The 21018-nt window shown below is 38.3% G+C and overlaps 1 protein-coding gene across 3 annotated transcripts in view; it reads right to left on the minus strand.

Moving 5' to 3' along the window:
- Positions 1-18881, minus strand: part of Nup205 (nucleoporin 205) — a 79578-nt gene extending 60697 nt beyond the window's left edge. For 2 of the 3 annotated variants that reach the window (XM_020182914.2, XM_074062375.1), the window contains exons 1-7: positions 18731-18881; positions 13127-13269; positions 11276-11447; positions 9267-9411; positions 8747-8906; positions 8100-8328; positions 7053-7217 (exon numbers count right to left, since the gene is read on the minus strand). In XM_020182914.2, coding sequence (XP_020038503.2) covers positions 7053-7217; positions 8100-8328; positions 8747-8906; positions 9267-9411; positions 11276-11447; positions 13127-13269; positions 18731-18758 — 1042 coding nt within the window. In that variant the 5' untranslated portion in view covers positions 18759-18881. Of the gene's footprint in view, positions 1-7052; positions 7218-8099; positions 8329-8746; positions 8907-9266; positions 9412-11275; positions 11448-13126; positions 13270-16346; positions 16562-18730 lie in introns of all 3 variants that reach the window. The other variant, XM_074062383.1, reaches the window with a different exon arrangement.
- Between the last annotated feature and the right edge of the window lie 2137 nt (positions 18882-21018).

The raw sequence follows: 21018 nt of genomic DNA on the forward strand, positions 1-21018 counted from the left end.
AAGACCAAACTTGAGAATCATGGGCATCGAAGAAGGAGAAGAGGTGCATGCGAAGGGAATGCGTAATATATTCAACAAAATAATAATGGAAAATTTCCCAAATCTAGAGAAAGATATTCCCATACAGATGCAAGAGGCCTCCAAGACACCAAACAGACCAGATCAAAATAGAACTACTCCACAACATATCATCATTAAAACAACAAGTTCAGAAACTAAGGAAAGAATATTGAAGGCTGTAAGAGAGAAAAAACAAGTAACATACAAAGGTAAACCCATCAAAATAACAGCAGACTTCTCAACAGAAACATTAAAAGCAAGAAGAACGTGGGGTGAGATCTTCCACGCACTGAATGAAAATAACTTCAACCCCAGGATACTCTACCCGGCAAAGCTATCATTCAAAATAGATGGAGCAATAAAAGTCTTCCATGATAAGCAGAAACTAAAACAATATGTGACCACAAAGCCACCATTACAAAAGATTCTGCAAGGGATCCTGCACACAGAAAGTGACACCCAACTTAACCATGAAAAGGCAGGCAGCACCAAACCACAGGATAAGAAAAAGCAAGACAGTAGAGAGTAACATCAAGTTAGGTACACACAATCAAACCTTCAAACAACTAAGATAACTAAATGGCAGGAATCACCACATACCTATCAGTACTAACACTTAATGTCAATGGACTTAATTCACCCATCAAAAGACACCGTTTGACAAAATGGATTAAAAAAGAAGATCCAACAATTTGTTGCTTACAGGAGACTCATCTCACTGACAGAAATAAGCATATGCTTAGGATGAAAGGCTGGAAAAAGATTTACCAAGCCAATGGCCCCCGAAAACAAGCAGGAATAGCAACACTTATCTCTGACAAAGTAGACTTCAAACCTACATTGATCAAACGAGATAAAGAAGGACATTCCATACTAATAAAAGGGGAAATAGACCAAAAGGAAATAATAATCATCAATCTGTACGCACCCAATTTCATCAAACATACCCTAAAAGACCTAAAAGCATATATAAACGCCAACACAGTGGTTGTGGGAGACTTTAACACTCCATTATCATCAATAGATAGGTCATCCAAACAAAAACTCAATAAAGAAATCCAAGATCTAAAATATGCAATAGATCAAGTGGACCTAGTAGATGTCTACAGAACATTTCATCCAACCTCTACACAATATACATTCTTCTCAGCAGCCCATGGAACCTTCTCCAAAATAGATCATATCCTAGGGCACAAAGCAAATCTCAGCAAATATAAGAAAATAGACATTATACCGTGCATACTATCTGACCACAATGCAGTAAAAGTAGAACTCAACAACAAAAGTAAAGACAAAAAACATGCAAACAGCTGGAAACTAAATAACTCATTACTTAATGAAGAATGGATCATCGATGCAATAAAAGAGGAAATTAAAATGTTCCTGGAAGTCAATGAAAATGAAAACACAACCTACCGGAACCTATGGGACACAGCTAAGGCAGTCTTGAGAGGAAAGTTTATAGCCATGAGTGCATATATTAAAAAGATTGAAAGATCCCAAATCAATGACCTAATGATACATCTCAAACTCCTAGAAAAACAAGAACAAGCAAATCCCAAAACAAATAGAAGGAGAGAAATAATAAAAATAAGAGCTGAAATCAATGAAATAGAAACCAATAAAACCATACAAAGAATTAATGAAACAAAAAGTTGGTTCTTTGAAAAAATAAACAAGATCGATAGACCCCTGGCAAACCTGACTAAAATGAGGAGAGAAAAAACCCAAATTAGTAGAATTAGGAATGCAAAAGGGGAGATAACAACAAACACCATGGAAGTCCAGGAAATCATCAGAGACTACTTTGAGAACCTATATTCAAATAAATTTGAAAATCTAAAAGAAATAGACAGATTTCTAGATACATATGATCATCCAAAACTGAACCAAGAGGAAATTAATCACCTGAATAGACCTATAACACAAAATGAAATTGAAGCAGCAATCAAATGTCTCCCCAAAAAGAAAAGTCCAGGACCTGATGGATTCTCTGCTGAATTCTATCAGACCTTTAAAGAAGAACTGATACCAACCCTCCTTAAACTGTTCCATGAAATAGAAAGGGAAGGAAAACTGCCAAACACATTTTATGAAGCCAGTATTACACTTATCCCAAAACCAGGCAAAGACACCTCCAAAAAGGAGAACTATAGGCCAATCTCCTTAATGAACATTGATGCAAAAATCCTCAACAAAATAATGGCAAACCGAATTCAGCAACACATCAAAAAAGATTATTCACCACGACCAGGTAGGCTTCATCCCAGGGATGCAGGGGTGGTTCAACATACGAAAATCAATAAACGTAATAAACCACATTAACAGAAGCAAAGACAAAAACCACTTGATCATCTCAATAGATGCAGAAAAAGCCTTTGATAAGATCCAACATCATTTCATGATAAAAGCTCTAAGAAAACTAGGAATAGAAGGAAAGTTCCTCAACATTATAAAAGCTATATATGACAAACCTACAGCCAGCATTATACTTAATGGAGAAAAATTAAAACCATTCCCTCTAAAATCAGGAACCAGACAAGGATGCCCACTATCTCCACTCCTATTCAACATAGTACTGGAATTCCTAGCCAGAGCAATTAGGCAAGAAGAAGGAATAAAAGGAATACAAATAGGTAAAGAAACTGTCAAAATATCCCTATTTGCAGATGACATGATCCTATACCTTAAAGACCCAAAAAACTCTACTCAGAAGCTTCTAGACATCATCAATAGCTATAGCAAGGTAGCAGGATATAAAATCAACATAGAAAAATCATTAGCATTTCTATACACTAACAATGAGCAAACGGAAAAAGAATGTATGAAAACAATTCCATTTACAATAGCCTCAAACAAAATCAAATACCTAGGTGTAAACCTAACAAAAGATGTGAAAGACCTCTACAAGGAAAACTATACACTTCTGAAGAAAGAGATTGAGGAAGACTATAGAAAGTGGAGAGATCTCCCATGCTCATGGATTGGTAGAATCAACATAGTAAAAACGTCGATACTCCCCAAAGTAATCTACATGTTTAATGCAATTCCCATCAAAATTCCAATGACATTCATTAAAGAGATTGAAAAATCTACTGTTAAATTTATATGGAAACACAAGAGGCCACGAATAGCCAAGGCAATACTCAGTCAAAAGAACAATGCAGGAGGTATCACAATACCTGACTTCAAACTATATTACAAAGCAATAACAATAAAAACAGCATGGTACTGGCACAAAAACAGACATGAAGACCAGTGGAACAGAATAGAGGATCCAGATATGAAGCCACACAACTATGAGCAACTTATCTTTGACAAAGGAGCTAAAAATATACGATGGAGAAATAGCAGCCTCTTCAACAAAAACTGCTGGGAAAACTGGTTAGCAGTCTGCAAAAAACTGAAACTAGATCCATGTATATCACCCTATACCAAGATTAACTCAAAATGGATCAAGGATCTTAATATCAGACCCCAAACTCTTAAGTTGATACAAGAAAGAGTAGGAAATACTCGGGAGTTAGTAGGTATAGGTAAGAACTTTCTCAATGAAACCCCAGCAGCACAGCAACTAAGAGATAGCATAGATAAATGGGACCTCATAAAACTAAAAAGCTTCTGTACATCAAAAGAAATGGTCTCTAAACTGAAAAGAACACCCACAGAGTGGGAGAAAATATTTGCCAATTATACATCAGACAAAGGACTGATAACCAGAATACACAGGGAACTTAAAAAACTAAATTCTCCCAAAACTAATGAACCAATAAAGAAATGGGCATGTGAACTAAACAGAACTTTCTCAAAAGAAGAAATTCAAATGGCCAGAAAACACATGAAAAAATGCTCACCATCTCTAGCAATAAAGGAAATGCAAATTAAAACCACACTAAGATTCCACCTCACCCCTGTTAGAATAGCCATCATCAGCAACACCACCAACAACAGGTGTTGGCGAGGATGCGGGGAAAAAGGAACCCTCTTACACTGTTGGTGGGAATGTAGACTAGTACAACCACTCTGGAAAAAAATTTGGAGGCTACTTAAAAAGCTGGACATCGATCTACCATTTGATCCAGCAATACCACTCTTGGGGATATACCCAAAAGACTGTTACTCCAGAGGCACCTGCACATCCATGTTTATTGCGGCACTATTCACAATAGCCAAGTTATGGAAACAGCCAAGATGCCCCAGCACTGACGAATGGATTAAGAAAATGTGGTATCTATACACAATGGAATTTTATGCAGCCATGAAGAAGAACGAAATGTTATCATTCGCTGGTAAATGGATGGAATTGGAGAACATCATTCTGAGTGAGGTTAGCCTGGCCCAAAAGACCAAAAATCGTATGTTCTCCCTCATATGTGGACATTAGATCAAGGGCAAACACAACAAGGGGATTGGACTATGAGCACATGATAAAAGCGAGAGCACACAAGGGAGGGGTGAGGATAGGTAAGACACCTAAAAATCTAGCTAGCATTTGTTGCCCTTAACGCAGAGAAACTAAAGCAGATACCTTAAAGCAACTGAGGCCAATAGGAAAAGGGGAACAGGTACTAGAGAAAAGGTTAGATCAAAAAGAATTAACCTAGAAGGTAACACCCACGCACAGGAAATCAATGTGAGTCAATGCCCTGTATAGCTATCCTTACCTCAACCAGCAAAATCCCTTGTTCCTTCCTATTATTGCTTATACTCTCTCCTCAACAAAATTAGAAATAAGGGCAAAATAGTTTCTGCTGAGTATTGAGGGGGGGGAGCGGGAGGGGGTGGAGTGGGTGGTAAGGGAGGGGGTGGGGGCAGGGGGGAGAAATGAACCAAGCCTTGTATGCACATATGAATAATAAAAGAAAAATGAAAAATAAATAAATAAATAAATAATAAAAGGATAAAAAAAAAAAAGAAAAGTCATTAATTCAGGTTATAATATCCCACAATAGTCTGCTGATGGTTCAAATTTCAAACATCTTCTCAACCTTCAAGCTTGTACTATGCATAAAATGAGACTATGTAAAACTGTAATTAACTTGCCACTCTACCAGCTGTTCTTCCTAATAATACCATGGGTAATAAAAATTAAAGATGTGTAACGTTAATACTGATAGAGACCTATGACCGAACATTAGTATATTAAAATGATGCTAAAGCTTTACTTAATCTAAATAAAATTTTGTGGGTCATTTGGAAAAAAAAATACTCAAGTCAATGAGTGAAGACAAAAAACCTGAGTATGACCAGTTAAGCAACTCTACTAATTTGGTAACCAAGCAACTAAAACTAAACCAATTCTAAAATTGGCCTACTTATAATTTTCTTAACACTTTATTTGGAAAATTCCAAATAAAATATACAAAGACTAGTATACTGAAGCCCCACCCCACATGCCTATTAAATAACCTCACTTCAATACTATCAATTTATTTAATTTGTATCTTCCCGCTTTCTTGCGGTATTACATTGAAACAAATTTCAGACAATTTAACGTTCTGCCCATTCAGTATTTCAATATAGAACTCAAACAGATACTTAAAAAATAAATAAATTTTAAAAAACTGTAAATACAGATGATACTATTGTCATGCCTTAAAAAATAATTCCTCAATTTCAAATATACGGACAATAGTCAAGTTTATGATTAACTTACCAATGCCATCCATGAAACCTTTTAAGTTTTTTGTTTTCTGCTTTCTATTTTCTATGTAGTCTGTTTGCTGACATAAAGATTCAAATAATGGCCAGGTGCTGGTGGCTCACCCCTGTAATTCTAGCTACTCAGGAGGCAGAGATCAGGAGGATCATGGTTCAAAGCCAGGCGGGGCAAATAGTTCATGAGACCCTGTCTTGAAAAAAAAACCCATTCCAAAAAAAAAAAAAAGGCTCATGGAGTGACTCAAGGTGTAGGACCTGAGTTCAAGCCCTAGTACTGCAAAAAATACAGACCATGCAAGATGACTCATACCTGTAATCCCAGCTACTCAGGAGGTGGAGATCGAGAGGACTGCGGTTCAAGACCAGCCCAGGCAAAAAGGTAGGGAGACCCCATCTCAACTACTAAACTGGGCATGGTGGCACGCCTATGAAGGAGGCTTAAATAGGAGGACTACTGTCTAGGCCATGGACAAAAAAACACAAGACCCTACTCAAAAAATAACTAAAGCAAAAAGGGCTGTGGGTATAGCTCAAGTGGTACAGTGCCTTCCTGGCATGTATGAGGCCGTATTCAAACCCCAGTACCACTAATAAACAAATAAAAATAAATAAATTTTAAAACTGCTAGGTAATTTTATTGCAACTAGGCTTTGGAAAAGAAAGGCTTGCTACATAGCTTAATTTACTTGACTGCCACAGAGATCAAATACAAAATAGTACATTATTGAAAGTACTTTTTCATTGCCTTGACTGAGGTGAAGAATAAGCCAGCGTGGTCTTAACCAGAGGAAAAGAAGGGTGTTTTGTTGTTTCCGGTTTTTAAGGCAGGCTAGCCTCAATTTGCCATCTTCCTGCCTCAACCTCCTGAGTGCCAGGATCATAGGTACACACATCATATCAGTGAGGTTTGATTTTTTTTTTTTAAACATTTTGCCCAGGCTTGCCTCAGACAGTGATTGTACCTATGCCTCCTGGGTAGCTGGGATTATACACAGACCACCACACCTGGATTATTTCTTGAGACGGGGTTTTGCTAACTTTTTGCCCAGGCCGACTTCAGACCATAATTCTCCCAAATCTTCATCTGGTGAATAACTGGAATTATAGTCGTAAGTCACCACGCCCAGCCTATTTGTTCTTGGTTAATCCAAATACATTCTTTCTAATAAGAAAAAAAGGTGTGTGTTTCACTACTACTTTACAAAGTTTCATGTAACAGAACTCTAGATGCTTCGTTAGTCACACTTAGATGTATTAAAAATAACATCCCTTCCAAAATTTCATTAATTGCTGCTACACTGTTTCTCATAGCAGAATCACCTATAATTTACCTGTCACATCTGGTAGCTGAGATATTCCCCTCAATGCCAGTGACCAGGCAAGTCTAATGGTGGCTTGCAGCCCAGGCAACTTCCAAGGCTGTGAGTCCTGAAGACGAGAATGAATTGTTGAAATGTACTGTCTCTCTGTCAACAGTGGAAGCTGATGAATCATATCTGAAAACACAAAAATAGACCACTTTTCTTAAAAGTACATAAATAAATTCTCTCTTTTGATGCAGGGGAATCTGAACATTTTCAAGAAACAATTATGACTAATTAACATTAATGTCTGACATACCAAAAAGTACATGATTGTTAAGTGTTATACACACATAAAATGGAACAGGAAAACACAATAATTTAATTACCTTTAATGATTTTCTTAAGTATAAAATAAATTAGAAAAAGAGCCACTCACTTTTTTCTATAGATAAACTCTAATATATAAGCAAATGTTATCTAAAGATACAAAAACTTTTTGTCTACTTCACAGAAGTCAAAGATGAAATACTGAAATTATAGTCGACATTCTATGTTCTCATAAAAGGCCTGAAAATGTAAGTAAAAAGTAAAGAAAAAAGCAATTACATTAAACTAGACATATGCAACTAATGAACATGTATTATATATTCTTTAACATTTCCATTCCAAATCTCCAAAGAAACAAATCCCACAGGAACAACTAACTTTGTGCTTTCTGTGTGGTGCTGGGGATTCAAGCTCATGCATGCTAAGCAAGCCCTTTATCACTGAGCTACACCCTCAGCCTTAAATATAATCTTCTATCTAAATATTCAAATTTAGGGGAATCACACACACAGGATCAGAATAGGCAATTTTGTATTTTAGTAGTTAAAATATTGCCATTCTTGAATGTTATCTCCACAATTTAAAATCTGATTTTTAAAAATAAATGTATTGTCAGGTGTAGCACACACCTATAATCCCAGCAACCTGAGAGGCTGAGGTAGGAGGATTTTGAGTTTAATGTCAGTCTTGGCTATATAGCAAGACCTTCTTTGAAAAAAAAGTATTAAAAGGTATAAAATTCAATACCATCTCGTTCCTCTGTGCTTTGCTCTATAAAACTGGTATCAAAACAGTACAGAAGAGCCATAAGAAGAGCCAGATTCACTGCATCCAGCGAGCCATTAGCCTCAACTGTCACTCTTTCCAAATGTCCAATAAGGAGGAGGGTATCATCTTTGCCTAGCGGTGACTGGCAAGCCCAGGCAAAAAGACTTTCTGCCAGAGATTGCTTACACTCTTTAATTAGATCTGAAACCTACAAAAAAAAAAAAAAAAGATAATCAGTACAAATAAATTACAATAAAGCCTGGTCTTATTACAAAGTATAAACTATTTTTTACAAGGGCTAAAGAAATAAAATCTAGCAAAACCCACAAGTGTTCCTAAACTCTTATCTCTGGAATTTTATTGCTTATTCCTCATCTTTAAATTACTTAAAAAATTGGGGTGAGAAATTCCTTGAAGCGTTCATTTCAGAGAAAGAGCTAGAATGGCATATAAATGACTATACAGAACCTGAAACAACTGCAAGTCAATTTCATGGACACAGACAACTGCATACTTTGAATGCAGTATTAACTTTGTCTATGTGACAAGAATATTCTAATTGTCATGATTTTTCTGCCTAATATTTGACACAGAAAACCCAAGAACTGATCTCATGGAACCCTTGCCTCTTTGCGATGTTTTTCACTGCCCAAACCTCTCTCACGCTGTAGTTTCTCAAATTCATTATTCACATCGATCTGTGACAACAAAGTGAGAACTTTGTAAGTCAATCCTTGCTCCATTAGCTCATCTGTAAAGTGTGTTGTCATGGAAACCAGCTCTGGACTGTAATGAAAAAGAAATAAACAAAGCTATATTGAACAATAATGCTTACAACTCCTTGAAATAAGTGATATAGTAAATGCTCTTTTGACAGAAACACATAATTGAAAACAGCCAGAATACACTATAACCTAGATCTCTAACCTTTCTAGATCACTTGAATAAATTTCTAAATATAATTGTTTATTTGTGAACAAAATAAAGCAGGTTTAAACTGTGTCTTCTCAAAAGAATTAGGAAGTTACTCTCTAACATAATTAGATTATGTATTTTACAGAAATTATACACAGTAAGTAGAACTTTTCACTATTTCTAGCTGTAATTCTTTGAGCTATTTTAAGAAAGCCCAAGAAGCAAACAAACCTGAGTTCTAGAGTCCAAGTTTTTCCCCGTCTAGACTGTACCAAGGCTTTGAGGGAATTTGCAATGCACCGCTTTCCATCCCAGTATAAAAGAACAGCTACTAATCCTCTGGTGAGGCCAGGGAAATGTGGCTGTTGGTGCTCTCCTAGAAAGTAAGTTGAGAATAATATAGTAAATAAATACAAATGTGTTTGGGATTAGACAAAAACTCTTTACCAATGTCCAGTTCAAAGAACCACAGAATCTCAAAGTTTAAGGAGCCCTAAGGGTCCTCTCCTTTTCTCCTCCGCTGGTTTCTTCCTGGCACAGCAGACTCACAGGACAATTTAACCTATGCCCAAACAAATGCCAGTCGTAACATGAAATTCACCATTTTCCAAGTCTTAGTTACACTTTCCTCTCTGATTTCCATATGCTGGAATCTTCTGGTCTTAAACACTGTTGCCCAATGAATCCAGTTTCATTCAATGCCCATTTTCCTTTTACTCACATGAAATCTTAGAAAGTTTCTTCTCCTGGAGTTTTCTCTGAAAATGAACTTTTTTTTGTTTTAAGTCCACTCACCCCTTTAATCTGCTCTTATTTGAATGAGTTCCATTTGATCTTTTAAAGTACCTTGCTTATTGTTTCAGCTCATCTTTTAGCTTTCTTTTCTCCTTACCTCAGTCACTTCTCCATTGCATTCCCTTTATTTCTCCAAATCCAACACCTTGCTTTTTCCTCCTGTACAGTTGATTTCATCTGCTTGCTGGCCTTTGTCTCCCAATCCCCTATTCCATCTGATATATTCGTTTTTCAACACCTGCCTTAAACCTCACTAACTTTGTGAAGCCATCTCTATCAACCTAATCCCCTTCCCTCTGAACCATCATTAAAACATATACAAACATGAATACACAGAATCGTGTCAAAACTGTTTCTACATCTTTCTTAAATTAGACTCTATGCTCCTCTACACTAGCTGAAGTCTTATCTTTGTAAGCAGAAGTCTATCACAGTACCTGGCACAGGGTAGGTATAGAGTAAATGCTTATTAAATGAAAGTCCTGAGTTAAAGTATGTCTAGTTAACATTCCCCTCACAAAAGGGAAAGCAACTTTCCTCTTTTTTTTTACTTTATGTAGTCTTAAGTCAAAAAGGATTTTGAGAGCTACATGATACACTAAGCTTTTGTTCAACTAAAATGTCTATTTTTTTCACATGGCTCCTGTTATAATTAAAATGAACTGCTTATTTTATAGACATTTCAATCTATACAGAAACTACACATTAATTTCAAAGTTATACAGGGTTATATAAGTTTCTGCTTAAAAACTCCATCAACAACTTTCCACTGCAATTAGAATAAAATATAAATAATTTTCATGGCCTTACAAGATCTAACATAATCTAATTCTTACACTGTCTCCTCATTCATGATGCTCTAATCCTAGGCCTTTTTGCTCTTTAACATGCCTTTGTTTGCACTTCAAGCACCTGTGTTTGCTCTGCCTGGAACAACCTTCCTGAACATGACTGAGTAGCTGGTACCTCCTCACCATTCAGGTTTCAGGTCAAATGTCCCATCTCAGATAGGCCTTTAATCAGATCTCACCTATGTCCCAATGTATTATTTTATTTCTCCCTAGTACTTATTACTAAAAATTTCTTACTTTTCACATATTTATTAGCTGAATCACCCCCTCAAGAAAAACTCCAAAAAACCAGTGACCTTACCTTCCTATTCACTGTAAGACAACAAATGCTTTGTGCTACGACACTGGAGAATTCTTCACTAGTAAGTTACTATGCTGTAGCAGTTCAATCACCATTAACAGCTCTGATCACTAGGCTGAAGCCTTCCATTTAATCAAAGGAAATGCTGTGAATACAGCTTTGCCATTAAACTACATCCTTAAGAAGGATTTTGTAAAAAAGAAAATTATTTTGAAATCTAAACAACAAAATGTGAGTGAATAACTTATAATTCTGCATTACCTTACCATAGTTTCAATTAAATGTCAACCTACCAGCGAGAAGAAGCTCAACAGCTGCCAACTCCCCGATATCAAAAAGGTCACTGAGAATAAAGGCTTCTTTAATGAGTTGTTCAGGAAGAAGTCGAGTTCCCTGTTGACCCTGAATGGCAACTCCTTCTGTACTGGCTTTCTGAACCTTCTCATGCTGTTGAGCATTTTTTGGCTAGAATGATAGAATTCTAATCAAGTAATGAAAATAGTACATTGGAGACAAGGTCCAAAAGTGTCATCTACAGCAGTTTACTCATGATAATCTGAAGTACTTATCATATAATCAAGAATTAGATCTTTATGAAATAACATTTTGCATTACCTTCAATTTTTTAATCCTAATACTACCTTCTCAATAAACTGTTTCTGCTAAACTCTGATCTGCAAAATTTATAGAAAATACCCAAAATAACATTCTCTTTTTCAAGTTTCTGAAGAAAATTCCAATCATATATGTAATAAATACAAACAGTAAGGTCTTCAAATGGGAAATAACAAATGAACACATGAATTGTTGGATTACTTAGTAGAGTAAATCCTAGTTCATTAGCATAAGCTATGATTTTATTTCCTAAAAGATTCTTGGATTAAAATATTTAACAGAGTCAGGCGCTGGTGGCTCACACATGTAATCCTAGCTACTCATGAAGCAGAGATCAGGAGGATCACAGTTTGAAGCCAGGCAAATAGGTAATGAGAACCTATCTCCAAAAAAACCCCACCACAAAAAAAAAAAAAAAATTAACAAATGATATACAGTACAGAATTAAAAGCTTAGACTTTTTTTAAAAGGCTAGGGGGCTGGGGGGTGTGGCTCAGTGGTAGAGCAACTGGCCAAGCAAGCTCAAGGCCTTGAGTTCAAACCTTTGAGCTCAGCCAGAAACTGGTGGCTCATGGCTGTAATCCTAGTTACTCTGAAGGCAGAGAGTAGGAGGCTCACAGTACAACACCAGTCCACGCAAATTTTTCCCAAGAACTTATCTTGAAAATACCCAACACAAAACAGGGATGGCTGAGTGATTCAAGTGGCAAAATGTCCCTGAGTTCAAATCATGGTACCACCAATATAACAAGTAAAAAAAAAACTATGAGCTCAAATCCCAGTACCACCAATATAAAAAACACAAAACAAAAAAAATACCACGAGAGTCATTTAATTCAACTCTCTATTACAGATGGGAAAACTGACAACTAGATGAGTCAGAGAAGTTGTCACACAATGCTCCAGTGGTAGAACCAAGAATGGAACTCAACTCAACTGGATCCCTGGCTCCAGGGTAGGGCTCTTTCTACTAAAGAAATCCAAAAAAAACGAAGAGTCACTTCTTGTAACACAATCCCATAATAGTTCCTAGATGGTCATGTTTATATACGAAAGAAAACAAGACATAAAATGCACATGTGTATCTGGAAATGAATAATCAATCTTACGAAGCTTAGGTGGTGTTTTGTGTGTGTGTGTGTGTGTGTGTGTGTGTTTTGTGACAGGCCTTGTAGCCCAATCAGGCCTTGAACTTGCAATCCTCCTGGGTCCACCTCTCAAGTGGATTACAGGTATGCACCACCACACTCAGCTTGTAGGTCAGACATTCTGATGCAGCTAGTATTTCTGGAATATACTGAATTTCCTAAATCATCTTCAAATATTAAGTTTATCTCTTAGCTGTAGATAAATTCTCCAGTCAGTTCTATGGAGAATAAACACAGTAATTGCTCCCAGGAAAAATTACATTTTAAAAGAAAACTTGAATCAATGGAATAATTCAAGCAACATAGTATATTTACATGCATTAAGAGTTAACTTAATCCTTCAATCCTTTAAAAGAAAAAAAAAAAAAGAAAATTTCCTACCGGGTTTTTGAACAATGAAATGAAATCAGGTTTGTGTTTCTTCAAAATCATGTCAAGAAGGTGGACAGCTTCAGGTTGTCTCTTCCAAAGAGCACTTCCCACTGTTTGCCAAATGTCTTTGTAAGGACCCCATAGACTAGCAGCTTAAAGAAAAAAATAAGTAAAACCAGCATCAAATAAAACATACATCTGGAAAATAATGGGAGGTTATTCACAGGTTAGTCACACACATGGCTACTTTTTAATATACAAACCAAACATTAACATAAAAGCACAGTTTACTAAAAATCTTAGGGAACAATTTAAACATAATGTTCTCCAAAATCAAATAAATCCTAACTAAATTGGAATATGAACTGAACCTGGTTTTACCATCTTATTAGCTGTGTGACTTAGGATGAAGGAAATAACCTCTTTCTACTTGGGTTTCCATATATATAAAATAGGAACACCATTCACCCAAAGGCTTGTAAGTTTTTAAATGAGATAAACTAGGTGATGCACAATGCAGTGCCTGCTATATCACAGGTGCTCAATAATGTAAGTGCCTTTTCTTTCCTCCCTAACATCCAAATGAAAAGCGGGAGTAGAAAAATACCTAGATTTGGGAGGAGGAGGTTCTCTGTTTTAGAAGCTGAAACCAGGTATTTAGAAGCTGGAATACTAGGTATTAAAAAATAGCAGAGAAATAAGAAATATTTTTATAATTTCATATCAAAAGGACTGCACTTTGATTTATAAATATAATAATTATAGGGGTTTTGGGATTTGTTTGGTGGAAATGGGGTTTGAACTCAGAGTTTCGCACTTGCAAAGCACACTCTCTACTGCTTGAACTACACCTCCAGTCCATTTTGCTCTAGTTACTTTAGAGATGGGGTCTCATGAACTATTTACCCAGGCTGGCTTCACACAACCTTATCACTCTCAGTCTCCCAAGTAGCTAGGATTACAGGCTTAAGCAACTGGCACCTGGATTCTAGGTGCTTCTAAGCATGCCCCTAAACTCTTTATATATATCAGTATAACACCCTATGAGGCTGACACTATGTCTTCCTTGACTTACACAAATCTATTAATTAAGGCAGAGAAATCAAAACACTCACCTAAGGTCACAATGGACAACCACAATTTGAGCCCAGGCAATCTGGCTTCACAGTGTGCTGTGAGAGCATATAAAATGGAAAAGCTGGCTAGGTCTCGAGGCGTAGCTCAGCAGAAGGCATGCTTATCACACACAAGACCCTGGGTTCAATCCCTAGGATCAGGGAGATGAGACCATAAAGTGCTGTGTCAGGTCTTTGGACTGGGGATAAGGGAGAATGGGAATCAGCAGGTGGTAGAGCACCTGCCTAGCAAGCATGAAGTCCTGAGTTCAAACCCAAGATAAGGACAATAAATTAGTAGTTAGGAAAGGCCTGTAAGTAATTGAAAGGAGTCAGAACTGGTAAGAGGAAGTTGTAAAACTAACAGTGTAACTCAATGCAGAGCACAAAGCCCTGGGTTCAATCCCCAGTAGTGGGTGGGAGCTGGGAAGGGGAGAATCCTAGACAAAGTGGAACAGGCCTTACCACAAGTATTTAAATAACCAGGCGTGGTGGCACACACTAAAAACCCAGCACTTGAGCCAAGGCAGGAGGATCAGAAGAGCCAGGCCAGCCTGGAGAACACAGCAAGACCCTGTCTCCAAAGCCAAAAACCAAGCTGACAAAAGTTAAGTTTAGGGATGCAGGTACGGCTCAAGGGACAGAGTACCTGCCTGGCAAGCCCTAAAGTCAAACCCCAGTATTACCAAAAAAAAAAAAAAAAAAAAAGTGTATAATACACAATGGAACTTCTGAATAACTAATAATAAGGTCAGTGAATTACAGAAAAAAGTTCCATCCCTCCCCTCTCCTGTGGAAGCTGCCATATAAAATAACAGAACACACACACTGTGTTGCGTATACTGGCTTACTCAGTCCATCATTAACATCACCGAAGGAAAATACAACAAAGACTTCATCATTAGTTTGTCCAATTTTACTATCTTTTTACTGACAGATTACAAATGAAAGGGTATACAAATAACTAAATATGTATTTTAACATGTAATTTACTCAGCTTGACAAATACATCTTGGCAGTACTGGGTTTGAACTCTGGGGTTTGTGCTTGCCAGGCAAGTGCTCTTCCACTTGAGCCAAGCCTCCAACCAGAGAAAGACATTTATTTTCCTTAACGTTTTGCAATACCTCAAGCATGTCACATTTATTCACTCATTCATCGTTTATGAAGTACTGTTGAGCTTACAGTATAATGAGGGAACATTATTAATCATATAATTATACCTAAGTGTGTTTATTCAATTGCACAAGTGCTATGAAAGAGAGGTGCCGAGAGCAAGAGCACATAATAGGGGAATTTAACTCATCCAGAGAAGAAATGGGAGGGAAGAATTTGGGGATGATGACTAGACTGAAATCCAAAGGATAAAAATGGGACTTAACTGAGGGGTAGGAGGTGAAGTCACATATTCCAGCAACAGAGGACAGCAAGTGCATTCCCATGGTAAGAGGGAACACCACTGTCAAAGAACTAAAAAGGTCAAGAGAACTACAGTACTGAAAACAAAGGTTTTGCAAAGTACAACTGCTACCCTATGCACCACTTTCTAGTCCATGCTAAGGATTTTGGTGTTTAACTTAAAAGATCAAACAATTCTTAACTTCATGACATACAGTAACATGATACCCTTACTGAGAGCTGTGTAGGAGGATGGGGAGCAGACTAGAATGGGTGAAGGAATAGTGTGGAAATGGAGTCAGTGAACAGTGAAAAATCTTTTAAATTCACTGTGAAGAGAAGTCAAAGGACAGTAATTGCACCAAAGCATGAGATCAAGTCAAAGAGGGGGATTAGAGAAAAGAGAAAGAGAGGGGACTATGTAAGACAAACCAGAGGGTGTGGGATAGGGGGAATATAAAAGACAGAAGAGGAGAAACAAAGGGTAGCATTTGCCTTGGGTAAGAACACAGAAGGAAGCTAATTCAAAAGGGTGCAGATATATCAAAGTTTCTAGGTTTGAGCATAAAGAGTTCATGCCTGTTGGCTTGTACTTTCTCTAGGTTAGCTGGAGGTTAAAGGTTTGAGAAGGAAAAGGTCTGAAAGTGTCAGTGATGTGAATACGACAGGGGTGACCACGATACCACAAAGCACTAACAGTATTAATGGTCACTTACAAGTCTAGGAGTGTTATCTACTCAGGAGGAGCTGATACAGGTCATTAACACTAGTGAGTCACGAAGCTCAAACTGAAGTACAGGTGCTAGAACTCTACAATCTCTATTCTTTTTCTTCTACAACTCAAGATGTTTAACTTCGGGACTGGTGGTATAGGTTAAGCAGTAGAGCACCGGCTTTGCAAAGCATGAAGACCTGAGTTCAAACCCCAGTACTGCAAACAAAAAATAAAAATAAAGATGTTTAACTTTTTTTGTTATGACAATAAAAACACACACACAAACACATAACACTGGATACCATCTTAAGCATTCTTTTTTTTTTTTTTGGCAGTACTGGGGTTTGAACTCAGGGCTTCATGCTTACTAGGCAAAGCAAATGGCCCAACTGTTGAATAGTGTTACTTTCACATTGTTGAGCAACTGACTTTTTCATCTTGCAAAACTGAAACTTTATAGCCATTAAACAACTCCCCATCTCTGCCTTTTCCAGCCCCCTGGCAACCACCACTCTACTTTGTTTCTTTAACTTTGGCTACTTATACTTCATCTATGTGAAATTATCCAGTATTGGTCTTTTGTAATTTATTTCATGTTCTATCATATGACAGGATCTGCTCCTTCTTAAGGCTGCATAATATGCCTTCGCATATACATTCTACATTTTGTTCATCCATCATCCACTTGCTCATAGACATTTTGAGTTGCTTACCTAAGAAGCTTAATTTTTTTGTTGTTGTTGGCAGTACTGGAGTTTGAACTCAGGGCCTCACACAAAGTACGCCACCACTCCTCTCTCCCCTCTGTTCGTTTTGCTTTAGTTTGTTTTCAAATAGGGTCTCCCACTTTTCCCAGGGCCACCATCCTCTTACCTCTGCCTTCAGAGTAGCTGGGATTATAGGCATGTATCACCACCCCCAGAAAGATGTTTAATGTTTTTAAAAAAAATTCTGACTCCTCGTTTTTAAAAATGTTTCCTTTTCTTCTTGTTAATTGAACACTCCTGCACACTTTTTTGCAGCTATTGACAACTCTTCTTCCCCTTTCCCCAATGATTTCTATTTAATGCTAACAACTCAGTATAAGTATTACTAAATAAGTGTATATAACTACAATTATAACATGGAAGCCTTGCTTCTTACATCTAGTCGGGAAGGAAGGCCAGCAATATTGAGCATGTGACTTCAATACTAACATTCAGATATTTAAAATCAGATGTCATAAAATCAACTAAGTTGTGTTTAAGTTATAGTATGCGCTAGTTTAAGCACCTGAGATTGGCTTAAAATCATTAGCTGTTTAACTTTGGGGAAGTTACTTAGCCACTGGAAGCCCTTATTTCCAAATGTGTCAAGTGAGGTATTCAATACCAGCTACTCCATGGGGTTTTACAAAGGGAACTGAATGAGATTACGCAAGTACAACACTCACTGTAGTGCTGGAACATACTAGGTGCTCAATAAGAATAACCCTTCATTATGATAAAATAATTTATCATAGCGTTTCTGAAATGACTTGATTTACACAATTTTTCAAAAATATCAGTCCTGAAAAAAGTCGAACTACAGAGACGAAACACATCCAGAAAAAGATTCCTCCCGAATGAGACTGTCTACAAGCAAGTGCCACACAAAGATTTTCCTAATTGTGCCCAAGAATCTAAGCGTGTATTAATCCAGGCATGAGCATCTTGAGCAGGAAATTCTACGTTTTGAGGACTGCTCCACTCCGCGCAGGAGTTTTGGCATCTTTGCCCTGCCTACTCCTCGCCAGCAGTGCACCCCGGGAATCGCAATCCAAATGAACCCACTCTCTGCAGCGTCCCGGGGAGGGGGTCGAATCAGCGAAAGACGACCCACTCCAACTCTTGCATGGTTCTACATTCTAAAAAGACAGAAGAACGGGGCTGGGCGCGTGGCACCCCCTTCCCGATGGCCTTCTACATGACAGGCTTCAAAACGCAGGGTCCCCGCAGCCGGTTTCAGGGTGAGCTTCCAGCCTCCGCTCACGGCTGAAAAGTCCTTGGGCCTCCCTGCCCGATACTGGACGCGAATCCTAGCGAAATCCGTCTACAGATCCATAATGGGAGTCCGAGGTGAGAGGCACCAGGCTCCGTCCTGGACTGCGAGAGGCTGCACAACCGGTTGCAGCCGACCAAGCCTCCGTGCCTCGACGCTCAAACCCCATGTCTAAGGCTGGAGCGGCGGCGACAACGCGCGCCATTCAAACTGGGCAGGGGCGGGACTCCGGACCGAGCTAAGAGAAAACAGGCGCCGCACACAGATTGGGGCCTGGACCCCGAAGAACCCCACAGCCTGGGACCCTCCTTGAAGGACCCGTCATCGCCCTGCCCCACCGTTTCTCTTCCGCCCGGCCGCGCTTACCCGAATTTACCGCCAAGAGCGTCGCCATCTTGGAGGAGCACTAACGGAGCCCCGCTACCGCATGGAGGACCCAGGAAAGGATGGGACTGCCCAGAACGACGCCTGAACAGAAAGGTACAGCGCAGCCCCTCCAAACGGTGCGCACGGCCGACGAGACGTACAAAAGACTCCGAAATCTGCTCTGACCCACACTCATCTATTTTCCCTAGGACCATTCAAATAAGGCGAGGGCAACCCGTTCGGAGACTCGAGGTCTTCGAGTTGAGGCGGGTTCGAGCAGTGTTTCCTGGGACTTGTAGTTTCTTTCCAGTGATGAGCGAAGTTGATTAAGGTGCGTGGAAAAAAAAATCAGTGGAATGAAAAGAAGTATTCTAAGACTAGTTGTGAAAATGACATTCACTTATGATATTATAAAAGGCGTGAACCCCAATATTTATCTGCATTTCAAGTCAAATCTTATTTGCATTACCCCTTTACCTAGAGTGCAAGTGGGTTGTCCCAAACTAAGTTTTCATGACATCTCAATCTACTAAGTGTATTGCATAGGCATAATTACATAGAGCAACACAAATCACAATTTTTATTATGAGACTTTAAGATGTCTACTAAATTAGAATAATAATCGCCAGCTTCAGGAATGTGACCCATTTCCATCCCCAGCAAATTCTAGACATATAATTTCATAACCACCACCAAAGTGTCTTCCTACCTAAGCACCTAAAAATATCTCAACTATTTTTCCCTTGTTAAATTTTGGTTTGCTAATTTTCAAACAAAATATAATCATTACCATTTACTCTCATAAGCTAGGTATTTATTAAGAATTTTGAGTGCAGTGGAGTAGAGGACATGCCTATAATTCCAGCACTGGGGAAGCAGAGACAGGATTGCAAGTTAGAACCCAGCCTTAGCTACATAGCGGGACCCTGTCTCAAAACACCAAGGGATGAGAATGCAGTTCAGTTGTAGTTAGTTGCCTAACATATCCAAGGCTCTGGGTTCATCCTTTACACCACAAAAGGGAATTCTATGTACATTGGGCTGGGGATGTAGCTCAGTGGTAAAGATGTGCTTAGCATGGTGGAGGCCTAGGTTTCAATTACTACTACTACTAATAATAATCACCTTAGTGGGGCATGGTCAGGAAGGTGATGACAGGAGGGTCAAGAGTTCAAGGCCAGCCTGGGCTATATAGCAAGACCCTATCTAGGCATATATCTCTATGTATTGTGAAGATAATAGATAGATAGACATGAATGATAGATAGATAGATGCACTGTCAGTTAATCCCTGCAACAAGTCTATTGGGAAGATACTATAGTTACTTATGTCAGAGATGGTTTATGTACCTTACAATCTCACTTTATCAACTCTCCAACATTCCACTGAGGTTGGAAGGAAATAGTTCTTTTGTTCCCATTTCACATCAGAAATCAGAATCATATAAACCAGGTGTGGTGCAACTCAGCTATTTGAGAGGCAGAAATCAGGAGGATCTCAGTTCCAGGCCAGCCCATGCAAAAGGTTAGCAAAACCCTATCCCCAAAATAACTAAAGCCAAAAGGGTTGGGGGCATGCCTAGCCAGCTTGAAGCTCTAAGTTCAAACCACAGTTCTGGGGGAAAAAAGAAATCTGAACCACACAATTTAGATACAATCAAAGAGTGTATAATCAAGAATATCAAACATAAGAAAAAAATCAGCTATATGGCTGAGGGCATGGCTCAGTGGTAGAGTGCCATAAAGCCCTGGGTTTGATCCCCAGCACCTCCTAACAACAACAACAATGAAAAGAATGTCATTCTTTTAAACAAATATCAAGTGTCACAATGTTTATTAGGTGAAACACAAGAGTCACTGGTGATTTTATTAAGTCACTGTTATATAGACAAATGACAATGAAAATGGTTTTAGTGGAGTAAAGGAAGAGAGAATGAACAAGCAAAGGGATTTTTCACTAAGTTTAACACGAAAGAGAAAATACTGACCAGGAACTGGACAGGAAGTAGTGTTCAAAGATTTTCTTTCTCAGCACAACTATCACATACCTTCCCCTACACACTCTTTAAGCCCACACACTTCCCTCTCAGTAGATCACTTTGCTTTCTGTAAAGGAATTCTTGCATCCAGCAACTCCCCCTCAACCATCATTACATTTACAAGCATTCTCTCTGCACTTGGGAGTCTCAGTCCTTTGTAATTAGATACGGCGTGCCATGCGTCCTTCTGTCAGTACGGTCAAATTGCACAGGCTATTTTCTTGAATTCTTAGAAATCGTTTTCTCCTGT

Source organism: Castor canadensis, chromosome 2 (assembly GCF_047511655.1).
Source record: "Castor canadensis chromosome 2, mCasCan1.hap1v2, whole genome shotgun sequence".
Taxonomy (NCBI): domain Eukaryota; kingdom Metazoa; phylum Chordata; class Mammalia; order Rodentia; family Castoridae; genus Castor; species Castor canadensis.